The sequence below is a fragment of the Nomascus leucogenys genome, chromosome 20 (assembly GCF_006542625.1).
Source record: "Nomascus leucogenys isolate Asia chromosome 20, Asia_NLE_v1, whole genome shotgun sequence".
In the NCBI taxonomy this organism is placed as follows: Eukaryota; Metazoa; Chordata; class Mammalia; order Primates; family Hylobatidae; genus Nomascus; species Nomascus leucogenys.
This window is the reverse complement of record NC_044400.1, coordinates 75,099,433-75,111,575: the sequence shown is the minus strand read 5'-3', so window position 1 is coordinate 75,111,575 and position 12,143 is coordinate 75,099,433. Positions and strand designations below refer to the sequence as shown.

The following is a 12,143-nucleotide window of genomic DNA, read 5'->3' as shown; positions in this document are numbered from 1 at the left end:
GGCCTTCCTTTTAGACTTCTGACACAAGTTTCAGAAAGACAATGGCTTGGAACATCGCCCAGCTAGCTGCCTGAGAACTTCAGAGGACTGTAAAGATGCCCAGGCTCGCGACAGCTCGGGCCTGGCTGTCAGGAAGGAACTGCGCCTGCTAGTACATTGTCCCTGAAGGCAATGCTTCCACCTCCTGGTAGTCAGTGTGCTCGCCAGCCCCACCTCTTCGAAGGGCACCCATCAGACATCACGATGCTAATAGTGCCTTTTTCTAGAAACATTTGGGCCACTAGGACATTTGATGGGTGATCAAAACGTGTACCTATCAATTTCCAGATGCATTTTTGAAAAATGCAAAGATTGATCAATTGCTGCAACCTTGCTTCACGCTTCCCATGGCACCAAGATGAGTTGGAGACACTGAGACAGTGTCCAGTTAATGCAGGCTGCCCTGAGCCATGCAGGGGGCAGAAGCCCAAGATCCGGAGATCTAATTGCCACCTTCTGGTGGTGTAACCTTGGGAAGCTTATTTATTTATATTTATCCCTCAGTTTCCTTATCTCCATAAAAGAAAAAAATACCGATGTTGTAAGGATGAAGTACATCACTACCCCTCCTGCTACATGGACATCCACTGAGTGCTTGTTCCAAGTGCTTTCAGTGCATTTTCTCATTTCGTCCCACAACACCCCTGGACCAAGGGATGACTGTTCCATTTTAGAGATGAGGCCTGGAGAGGAGCTGACTTGCTAAAGTTTCATTACGAGTAAGGACAAGCCGAGATCCACACAGGCTGTCTGGCTCCAGAGCCACTGTTCCTAAAATTGTGACAACTGAGGAAGTGGCTGATATGCAGCACCTGGCACTCATGCTGGGAGGTGACAGCTGGAAGGGGCATCTTAGGGTTGTCCAGTGCAAGCTCTTCTATTCCATAGATGGGTGAACTGAGGCTCAGAGAGGGAAAGTGTCTTGCCCAAGATCACACAGCTCATCAGCGGAAGTGACAGGACCAGAAGTCAGGTCTCTCATCTCCCAGTCCAAGGACCCTTCACCAAACCCTCTTCACTGAGACCCTCAGCAGCTCCAGAGATGAGATGCCTCCAGGGAGAGCTTTATCACAAGTGTTTTCTGTAGAAGTATGAACCCACAAATCAAAGGCCCCAAAATGATGAAGCCAGAAGCCAGCTCCATGCTTATCTCCCTCAAATGTGACAAGCACATCGTCTCACCTGCAGGGTCAGCGTGATGGTGAGGGTCCCAAAGAAGAGGGCCATCAGCCCAAAGCCACCAATGAGGAGAGGTCTCCGTCCCAGGTGCTCAATAACCAAACCCTAGTCCAGGGTAAAAGAGAGAGAGAGAGAGAGAGCTATTATTCCATTTCTAACCACAACAGGGGAATGTGGCACTGGGAACCAGCAACGGCATCATGATTAAAAACCGGCTTTGACCCTGAGACAGTTGGGCCACCTTCTTCATGGCCACAGCCCTGAAGCAATGCTCTTTATGAGAGAGGAAAAAGTGAGGGAGAGAAAGTCACAATTCTTGAGCACCTACAGCATTAATAACGAGCACTTTCCTCCCAATCTTCCTTGCTAGGGTGGACTTCTCAAATAGGGAGCTTGGGAGAAGGAACTGGATGGATATGGTCGCCACAGCCCTTCTCTTCCTTCAGAGGCAGCCTGCATGGAAGGCGATTCCTCTGTGTCTCCATGCTGTGGGTTTCATAGGGGGAGGCACCCACAGCGGGGCACAGGGGTGGGAGTAGGCAGACAAGCCCATGTCGTTTGCCAGTCTGCCTGTGTCTGGGGGAGTCAATTTCACTGTGGGGTGTGATGTGGGGAGTCCCTGGGGAAGTCCCTAAAGCTGTGTCCTCCAAGCCAGCTTCCCTCAGCCTAGGACTGTCACTGACCTCCATCTGGCTGGCCCCTGTGCCCCTTGTCCACTTGGTCAGGAAACAGCTCCTCAACTGCCAATGACTGAAAGGGTAATTGTAGCCGAATGTCAGAGACAGGAAAAACCTGGGTTTATATTCTGGCTTTACTACTTTCCAGATGTATGAACTTTGGCATGTGACTTCACTTCCCAAAACCTCAGGGCCTTTGTCTGTGATGAGAGAAATCGAAATGTCCTTCAACAAGAGTGTCTGGAGTGGAAGGGTGTGTTAAATAAGAGACTGCATGCACCACACAGGTTAGGTACTCGGATTATGTGAGGTATCCTCCTCTCATGCCCCATATCACAAAAAGAGAACACTGAGGGTCAGAGAGGTGAGATAACAGCAGACATTACAGAGCAAGTAGGTGAGAGAGGGCCAGAAATCGAGCCCAGAGTGAATCAGAATCCATGGCTTTTCTCAATAAGGCAATCAGGCAAGGCTTCCTGGAGGAGGCAGTAGCAGGCAGAGATGCGGAGAGCTTGTCAGGCAGAGGGATTAGTGGGGGAAAATGTTTTGAGGCTGGACGGTCCCCATCACGACAGTCATTTGGCTTGGACAAGGGGAAGCAGTGACGCTGCTGACGGCCATGAAGCCAGAGCACACATGGCTCCTGCCTGCCAGCTTCAGGTGATGGTGCGAAGGTCACAGCACGGAGACGAACAGTTGCAATCCTGCCCCAAAGCCTCAGGGTTTCTCCACAATGGAGCCCAGCTGCAGGGACTCCAGGGCCCTCTATCTGTTCCTCTTTCCTCATACCCTGCTCCTTAGAGGGAGGCAGGTGAGCAGCTGTCTAGGCAATGGGCATTCTCCCCCAAGCTTAGCATGGGCTGTTGTTCTGCTTGGCAGAGCCGGCACTGAGGGGTGAGTGATAGCTGCCTGTCCGAAGGGCATAGCCCTGTGGGTCAGCTGAGCACCCCGGCCATGTAGTGCTGCCTGGGGCCATGGCCCTCTCAGTCACCTAGGCATGAATGTTGAGGGGAACGGAGGGTGCTGGCCTAGAATGTCAGAGGCCTGGGAGGAAAACGTGCCTGGCTGATGACCACGTGTCTCTAAAAGCATCCAAGACTTCTGGTCAGAAATGCCTTTCTCCTGGTGGCTTAGGGAACAAGGGCAGACTCAAGCCTCTCAACTTGGCCTCCTAGAAACCTGGCCCAGTGGAACAGAGCACAGGTGATATCCAGGGGCACATAAGCCTGAAGATGGGCGATCTGAGCTCAATTCCTGGCTTTGCCACTTAGCCTTCTTTGCACCCAGGACAGGTTATTCAGCTTTTCCAAGTCTCAGTTTCCCCACTGGAAAATGAGAATGATAATACCAGTTTTGCAGGGTAGCTGTGAGATAAAGGGAAAGAACTCACGGTGCCTGAAATAGACTCATGAACAAAAGAGGAGAGGTTGCCAATAAATGGCAGAAAATATATTATTCATTTTAACTAAGGAGTGCCCTGGGGGTCTGGTCCCAACTCTTACCTGTAGCTGGCTGTGTGGCCTTGAACAAGTTAATTAACCCTTCCATGTCTTAATTTCTCATCTTTTCTGATGCTAATGGAGTTAGTCTAGATAGCAGTAGCTAATGATCATTTACTGAGCACCTACTATGTGCCAAGCACTGAATTAAGCACTTTTCATGAAGCAACTCATTTAATCCGGACAATAATTTTGAGTAGGTTCTACTATTTGCTCCATTTTACAGGTAAAAAACAGAGGCACAGAGTCTTTGGAAACTTGTCCAGGGTCACATGGCTGGTAAGTGGCAAAGCTGGGATCACCTACAAAATCTTTTCTGTTGTTGAGACATTACATTTTCTTGACATTAAACTAAAAACAGACAATGCCACCACTTGGTGACAGCCCAGTGTCCCACCCGCTCCAGCTCCTGGATCCGAACAAGGGTACTGATCACTTTTCTGCACCCCCCGCATTCCTGGCTCTCTGATTCTCTTTCTTCATTTGAAGGCCAGGAGCCTTCATCTTTGCTTTCCCAGAGCCTAGAAGAATATCTGACAGGTGTGGAGTAAGTGTTTGCCGAGGGAGTGAAGGTCTGTCTTTATAAGGCAGGCAGAATGATTCTCATTTGCAGGGGGAGGGCGGGGAGGCAGTGAGGTTCGAGAATGCTGAGGGACAGTAACTTCACTTGGTGGGAAGTGGGGAGGAAAGTCAGGCCCAGTGAGAGTCATGAGGGAAGCAACGACCAACAGCTTCGGAGAAAGAGAGAGGGGGAGGCAGAGAGGGACGGAGAGGGGGAACAAGGGAGGGAGGGAACAAGGGAGGAAGGGAGGGAGACAAGAGAGAAACCTGTATTTAAAGCATCCCTTCCTCCTAGGCCCTGATGAGCTGGGTTTGATCAAAGGGGAGACACTGATGGGGCTGCTGTACCAGGGCCAGTGCAACATGGGCAAGGGAGCTGGGTTCTAGTGCCAGGAGGGACCCCCGCAAAGGTGAGGGGAGAAAAGGCCCAGAGATATCAGGGGCTTAGAGAGATTATGAAATTATGGGCCCAGAGAGATTATGCTTATCTCTGTGTAACTCATACTAATTTCAGTGTAACAATGCAACACACGTTAATCTCAGCACAACACATGTTAATTTTGGCGTAGCACTCTCAGTGATCTGGGCCCAGGATCAGAGGCCAAGAGTGATTATGGGATTTATCAAAAGTCACCCGGGGCTAACTATTCAGAGAGAAGGAAGTGGGATAGATGCTGTTTTACACCAAGGGGCAGCGCAAATGTCCACACCCTTGGACTCAGTCACTCACCTTCTGGGCATTGATCCTAAGGAAATAGATGTTTGGTCAAAGATGCATGGACAAAGATCTCTGTTGGTGTGTTATTTATACTACTGGGGAAATAGAAATAATCTAGAAATCCACCAACAATTAGTTAAATAAATACTGGAATATTTAGATGGTAAATATGTAGAAATTAACATAATTTAAAGAATTGTAAAATGGCATAGAAAAATTCTCAGGATACAATCTTAGGCGAAAAGAGTAGGACATAAATCTGTATAAACTAAAACATGTAGTTATACAATATCAATTACAATTATGTTAAGCTAATACACCCTGGAAAAATATATGCAGAAATAGTTTATAATGGCTAACTCTGGTTGGGGGAATATGTGATTATTATTTTATTTGTCTGTCAGTTTTCCTGATTTTCTATGGAGAGTTTTGACTTAAAAACACCAAAAAGTAGATTTAGTTGAAGTGTTGGATGCAAATCTCTGTACCCTGTATTATGTCTTTATTCTTTCCTAATCACCAAATATTTCCAATACCCATACTGGCAATTTTTCATAACTGTGTAAAATATGGTTTTGGTACAATCTAAAGATGTCACAGCTTTTCTTGTGGCTAAAAGGACAGAGCCCAAAATTAAGCTGTTGCTGAAAATGAAGGTTGTTCATAAGTGGAATATGCAGGAACTTCATCTCCTAAGCTTCTTATGGGTGTTGGATTAGAGTATCCAGTGACCTGGTGCTGAAATGACAACAGAATGTGCCATAGAAGAGCATCACAGTTGCTGGGAGATATTATTACACTGCGATCAGCATGTGTTACATTGTCATACTGAGATCAGCACGTTACATTGTTATAATGAGATTAATATGCGTTATATTGTTACACTAAGATCATCGTGTGTTATATTGTTATACGGAAATTAACATATATGGTTACTGATTTCAGTATTTTGAAGTTTTTAAAAAAGAGTTTCAAGTGCACCACCACAATTTCAGAGTCAGAAAGTGTGCTTACAAAAGTCAGTTGAGAACCGTTATCTTACACCATGATGCTGACGTTCAAATGCTTCGGAAAGGGTGGGGTGAGGGGCATTGGCTTTTTGTTTCGTTTCCCTAAGTCTCTTGATGAACCAGTAACTTAAGCCAATGAAAAGCTGAACACATTCTCCCTGATTTGGAAATGATCTTTAAAGATGGTCTAGGAAGACACCAGGGAAACAGCTTTGAAAGAGAAAGAAGGGATAAAAACAACCCTCCCATCTGACAATCAGTCTCCCGGCTCTGTTCTTCCTCCCTCCCTCCTTTAAGTCCAGTTAAAGTGCAGCCTGTTGGAAGGGATTAGAGGGAACATGGTATTTCCACTTGACATTAAAATCATGAGTGAAGACATTAACTCAGACGAACAGCAGACTGAAGGCTACTGATGTCAGCTGGGGATGACTGTCAAAATCCTAATGCTCCCAGGAAACCCCCTCTGGGGACTCTGGAGCCATGGGGTCACCCATCCACTCAGCAGCCATTCACCCAGCACCCAGTGCCCTTCCCCACAGGGCTGGGATCTCTGGTGAAATAATAATGGGAACCTTTTGTTCTGGCTAGGATTTTAAGAAGCAGCTTTATAAAGGTGTAGTTTTCATTCAGTCTAATGTGCCCATTTGAATTGCACAGTCTTGTATGTTTTGACAAATTTATACACCTTATAACCACAACTACAATTAAGATATTGAACATTTCCATCACTTCCCAGAATTATCTGGTGTTCCTTCCCCCAACCCCAGGCAATCTCCAATCTACTTTCCAGCACGAGGATTCGATTTATCATTTCAAGCATTTCATATCGTTTGTTGCAGTGGTTTTGAGATTCATCCTTCTTGTAGTACATATCGACAGTTCTTTTGTATTGCTGACCAGTATTCCATTGCATGGATATACCAAAATTTGTTTCTCCATTCACCTGTTGACCCAATAGCTGTTTCCAGTTTTCGGCTCTGAGAAATAAAACCATTATGCGTATTAAGTCTCCATGTAGACTTGTGCATTGATTTCTCTTGGGTAAATACGTATGAGTGGAATGACTGAGTTGGATGGGTAAAACCTTTATAAGAAACTGCTAAAATGTTCTCTGAAGGGGTTGTGCCATTTTACATTCCCACCAGCAGTGGATGAGCCTTCCTGTTACTCCACATCCTTGGCAACACGTGGTATTATATCAACCATTTAAATTTTTGTCACCATTTTGGTAAACAATGGTATCTCACTGTGGGTTTTAGTTTTAATTTCCCTGGTGACTAACAATGTTGAACATCTTTTCATGTGCTTTTTGATGTTTTGGATCTCTTCTTTGGTAAAGCATGTGTTCAGATATTTTGCTCATTTTCAAGTGGGCAGTTGGTCTTATTTTTAAGAGCTCTTTATATATTCTGAATTCACATCCCTTCTCAAATGTGTTTTATAGGTATGTTCTCCATGTCTGTGACCTACCTTTTTATCTCCTTAACAACACCTTTTAAATAGTCAGTTTTTAATTTTGATGAAATCCAATGTATCATTTGAAAAATGGTTTGTGATTCTGTATCTTTCCTATCCTAACGTTGCAAAACTTTCTCCTTTGCTTCTAGAAGTTTTAGAGTTTAGCTTTTATGTTTAGAAACATGGTCCATTTTGAGTTAATTTTTTGTATGGTATAATAAGGGTTGCCATTCACATTTTTCCACGTGGATATCTACTTTTTATGATACTACTTGTTGAAAAGACTATCCTTTCATCATTGAATTACTTCAGCAACTTTTTGTTTTCTGGACTCCATTCTGTTCCATTGATCTGTGGGGCTGCCCTTATGCCAATCTCATGCTGTCTTTATTCCCACGTTTGAACATTGTTACAATCCTTACTATGTACCAGGAATGGTTCTGGCTGCTTTATATATTAATAACTTAACTCTGATAACATTTTTTTGGGGTGGGTGCTATTATCATCCATTATTATATCCAGAACTTGAGGCTCAGAGAGGTTTAGCAACCTGGCTAAGGTTGCACAGTGAGTCAGAATTCAAGTCTAGGCCCTCCGGCTCCAGAGTCTTGCTCTTAAGACTCTGTGTCTTAAGACTTGTGCTCTATTTCCTCTCCCTAGTGTTTCTGAGGCAAACACACATTCACATTTATCAAAAGAATATGCACGTGCTCCCAAAGTTTTTCTCCCTTCATTTGCGTGAGCTGTCTAAGGTCACTGGGAGCCTCCAACAACACTGGCACCAGGGCACAGAGAAGACAGAGCCAGGAGTCTCTGCCCTTAGGGAGCTTTATGGGCTGAATTGCATCCTCTCAAAAAAGGAAATATTGGAATCCTAATCTCCTATTCCTAAGAATGTGACCTCGTTTGGGAATAGGGTCTTTATTTTTAGGTGATTCAGTTAAAATGACATCATTTGGATGGGCCTCAATCCATGATGACTGGTGTCCTTGAGCCAATGGAAAAGGGTAAGTGTGGGCACGGAGACAGACATGCACACAGGCCTGTAATCCCAGCACTTTGGGAGGCCAAAATGGGTGGATTACTTGAGGTCAGGAGTTCGAGACCAGCCTGGCCAACGTGATGAAACCTCGTCTCTACTAAAAAAAATACAAAAATTAGCTGGGTGTGGTGATGCATGCCTGTAATCCCAGCTACATGGGAGGCTGAGGCAGGGGGGAGGTTGAATCGCTGGAACTGGGACGCAAAGGTTGCAGTGAGCTGAGATTGTGCCACTGCATTCCAGCCTGGGTGACAGAGTGAGACATTCCATCTCAAAAAAACAAAAAAACAAGACACACACAAACAGAATGCCATGTGAAGATGAAGCAGGGGTTGGGATGATGCTTCTGTCAACCAAGAAACCCCCAAGATCACCTGCAAGTTCCCAGAAGCTGGGAGAGAGGCACGGGATTCTCCCTCACGGCCCTCAGCAGAAATGAGCGCTGCTGATGCTTTGCTCTCAGGCTTCTGGCCTTGAGAACTGTGATACAATACATTCCTGTTGTTTAAGCCACGTAGTTTGTGGCACATTGTTTTGGCAGCCTGGGCAAACCAATACAAGGAGCTAACACCTGATGGAGGGCAGGGCTTGTAATGTTGCCTGCTAAATGATTGAATGTATGTAAAAAAAGTAGGGAGGTACTCCCCAAATATGTACAATTATCATATGTCAATAAACAACATTTTAAAAAGGAAGAGCTGGAGGGAAGGAAAATATTGCCTAAAATTTCATTTATTTCAAATTTATCTCAATTAAAGCTTCTAAATCTGATGTGATGTGCTTTCATATTATTTCACATACATTACTTCATATGCACTTTATTTATTGCTCATTGTCTATATCGTATTCAATGTGTGTATCTCTCTATATAAACTGCATGCGGTACTCCGTGCACAGCAGGAGTCCCTACAGTTCTCAGGGACTATAGCGTCCTGCATGAGTTCTTTCCTGTGCCAGGGTGAGCCTTTTGGTCATAGAAGATGCCCCATTCTCTGTGTTCAACTCCAGGCCGGGGCCTTTTTAAATTCTGCTGATTTACATAATCCCCATCCTTGCCTGGCTTGATGCTTCTGGGTCTGTGGGCCATGTGGACTGACAGTGTGTAGGGGCCCTAGAAGCTACTAGGAGGAAGCCCTGTTGGTGGGGCTCTGCCTCCCTCAGGACGTCCTGTCTGACTGCTCCCTGCAGGGATCCCAGCCAAAGGCAAGAGCTCCCTCTTTAGTCAGCTGGTGTGATTTCCTCAACAGGCTTTACTAGAGCCGTTCTCCACTGAGCAACCATTAATGGTATTGAATGCATGACAACTACCATGGCCATTTCTTTAAACACTCTCTCTCCCTCCCTCCCTCTCTCTCTCTCTCTTTCTCTCTTTCAAATTTACATTTTAAAGCAACTCTGTGAGGTTTCCCCTAATAACTCAGCCAAAGCGGTGGAGACAACTGAGACTCTTTCAGAGATAAATGTAAATGCTGGGGCAAGATGTGGCCCAGATGAGGGCCACTCCCCAGGCATCCCAAATAGCTGTTTCCTAATCCTGACATGTTGGGATGGAGGAGTTCCTGAGGAACCCTTGACACATGAGCAATTGGTGACTTTCTAGTCAGAAGTTGGATTATTGTCAAAGTTTTAGCTACAAAAGGATGGGAGAAAGGAGCGGAGAATGGTGTGATTATCACTGACGCAGCTCCCTCCGCAGAGAAAAGAACGCCAAGGTACATTACATGAAAATAAATTTCATGTTCCGGTATTACTTTTAGCTGCTAGTAATCCTGTTTTAAACATGCAAAGGCTAATCTTTACTTTCACAAATCTCTCTGAAAGGAAGCCAAGACCTTGGAAACTGTGGTTATTGCAAGTTAGTGAAATTTTAAAATTTATGTTCACAGGACAGAGTGCCAGAAATAATTTTCTGCTTGGGACAGGCTCTCTCTAAATTAAAAACAGAATATAATTCAATGAAACAAACTTTTTTGAGAATTTCTGTTTAAAAGATGAATGTGCATAAGAGATAGCTGTATATCTGTTTGGGCCAAAGGTGTGAGAAAGGAGAGCTGCGTTTTAAATAATGATCATCCTAGGGTGGCCCGTGATCTCTAAGTATAACAAATTAAAATGTCTTGAGATATTTCAACCAAAGTGCAAAACAGACACGGGTTGGGGCCAACTGGGATGGAAGGAAAGGTCGGAAGCAGACAGGCTTTTCCAAGTTCTCAGTCCTGTGGACTTCTCCTCCTCTTGGGTCACTTTACAACCTTGGCTTGAGGCCGTAGCTTCTGCAGTTTCTAAGTGAAGCACTCCCCCTCATGCTCTTACCCTTCTCAAAAAAGGCAAAATGTGGTTCTAAACAGGTTTGTGAGGATACATTCAAATTGTTCTTGGAAATTTGGGCAAGTGGAAAAAAAATTAGCTCTTCAAGGAGCAGACAAAGAGACACTGGATGTCCAGATGATTTAGGAGTCAGGGCTTCCACAGCAGGAACAAAGAGTCGGTAGAGGGCAGCGGGCAGTGGGAACAGCCGCCACTTAGAACTGACACAAGGGGATGGTGAGTGCTGTCTCCACCCCGTACTCCATGAGCCACATCCTCACTTTCCTTTGGTGAGTGAAGCTGGTGGGGCCAGTCCAGATACAGGGGAGCCAAAGGATGTTATCAGAGGGATGGGGAAGAAATCAGGAAAATTTTGGTGGGAAGTAAAGACCCAGGAGCACATCCCAAGAGTCAGAAGGTGAGCTGCAGGAACGGACTTGTGGGTATGTCCTAGGCCAAACTCAAAAATAGAGCTACTTACTTAAAAGATACTATTCAGAGCTTAGGGTGGGTGGGAGTGGAGACTGCAGGGGAATGTGCTTCCAGGGCAAAACCCCACCTTTTCTGCTTGGTGATGCTGGGGCACTGACTTTGTTTCTTCCCTTCCTCATCCCCACCCAGTCCTCACCCCATGAGGATGACCTGTCATAACCAGAAGTGTATTAGTTCATTCTCATGCTGCTATAAAGAACTGCCGAAGACTGGGTAGTTTACAAAGGAAAGAGGTTTAATTGACAAAGTTCCACAGGGCTGGGGAGGCCTCAGGAAACTTACAATCATGGTGGAAGGGGAAGCAAACTCGTCCTTCTTCACATGGTGGCAGGAAGGAGAAGAATGAGTGCCCAGTGAAGGGGGAAGCCCCTTATAAAACCATCAGATCTCATGAGAACTCACTCACTATCATGAGAACAGCATGAGGGTAACTGCTCCCAGGATTAAATTACCTCCCACCGGGTCCCTCCCATGACACATGGGGATTGTGGGAGCTATAATTCAAGGTGAGATTTGGGTGGGGACACAGAGTCAAACCATATCAAGGAGAGTCTGCACTTCTCTGCCTGCTTCCTGCTCAGACAATGATAACACTAATGCTTTTGATCTAAGCTCTGAACATGAAAAGCCAGTTAGCCTGAGTTTTAACTTCTCAGATCTGGGGATGCCACCCAGCTCAGGCCCCCAGGGGGTTTGGGTTGGGAGCCAAGGGGAAAATCTAGCTTTGCTTCTGCTTGCTACCACCCTCATTTCTCCTAAGGTCCTGTAACATTTGTTAAATAAATTGGGGACTTGATCTAGTATTTTAGTGGATGAAGGGTGTAGTTTCTTCTAGTCTGTGACCTATAGAAATGCCATAGAATCATTATTTATCAATGAAAAAGGAATGTCTGTCAAGAGAAATTAACTGAATTCAGCCCTTTCGAGGCCAGTTCTAGAGCACATGTCAGTCTGATGATTCACAGGGAAAACCAGCCTCTCTCCAAGTCTTGTGACAACGCTCTCTGTTTCTACCCTTGTCACCCTCTGCCATTATCTATTTTGTCTACAGCAGCCAGAAGGATTTAAAACATGACCTGGCACTCTCCTTTTAACACCCCTGTCCATTAAAAGCCTTATAGACAGCAAAGAAAACAATCAACAGAGTGAAGAGAAAACCTA

At 45.2% G+C, this 12,143-nt stretch overlaps 1 protein-coding gene across 1 annotated transcript in view; it reads right to left on the bottom strand.

Moving 5' to 3' along the window:
* The window catches only part of SLC2A9 (solute carrier family 2 member 9), a 197,763-nt gene that overhangs the window by 56,476 nt on the left and 129,144 nt on the right, over positions 1–12,143 (bottom strand). The window contains exon 11 of the mRNA XM_030801107.1: positions 1,222–1,323. Coding sequence (XP_030656967.1) covers positions 1,222–1,323 — 102 coding nt within the window. The remainder of the gene's footprint in view (positions 1–1,221; positions 1,324–12,143) is intronic.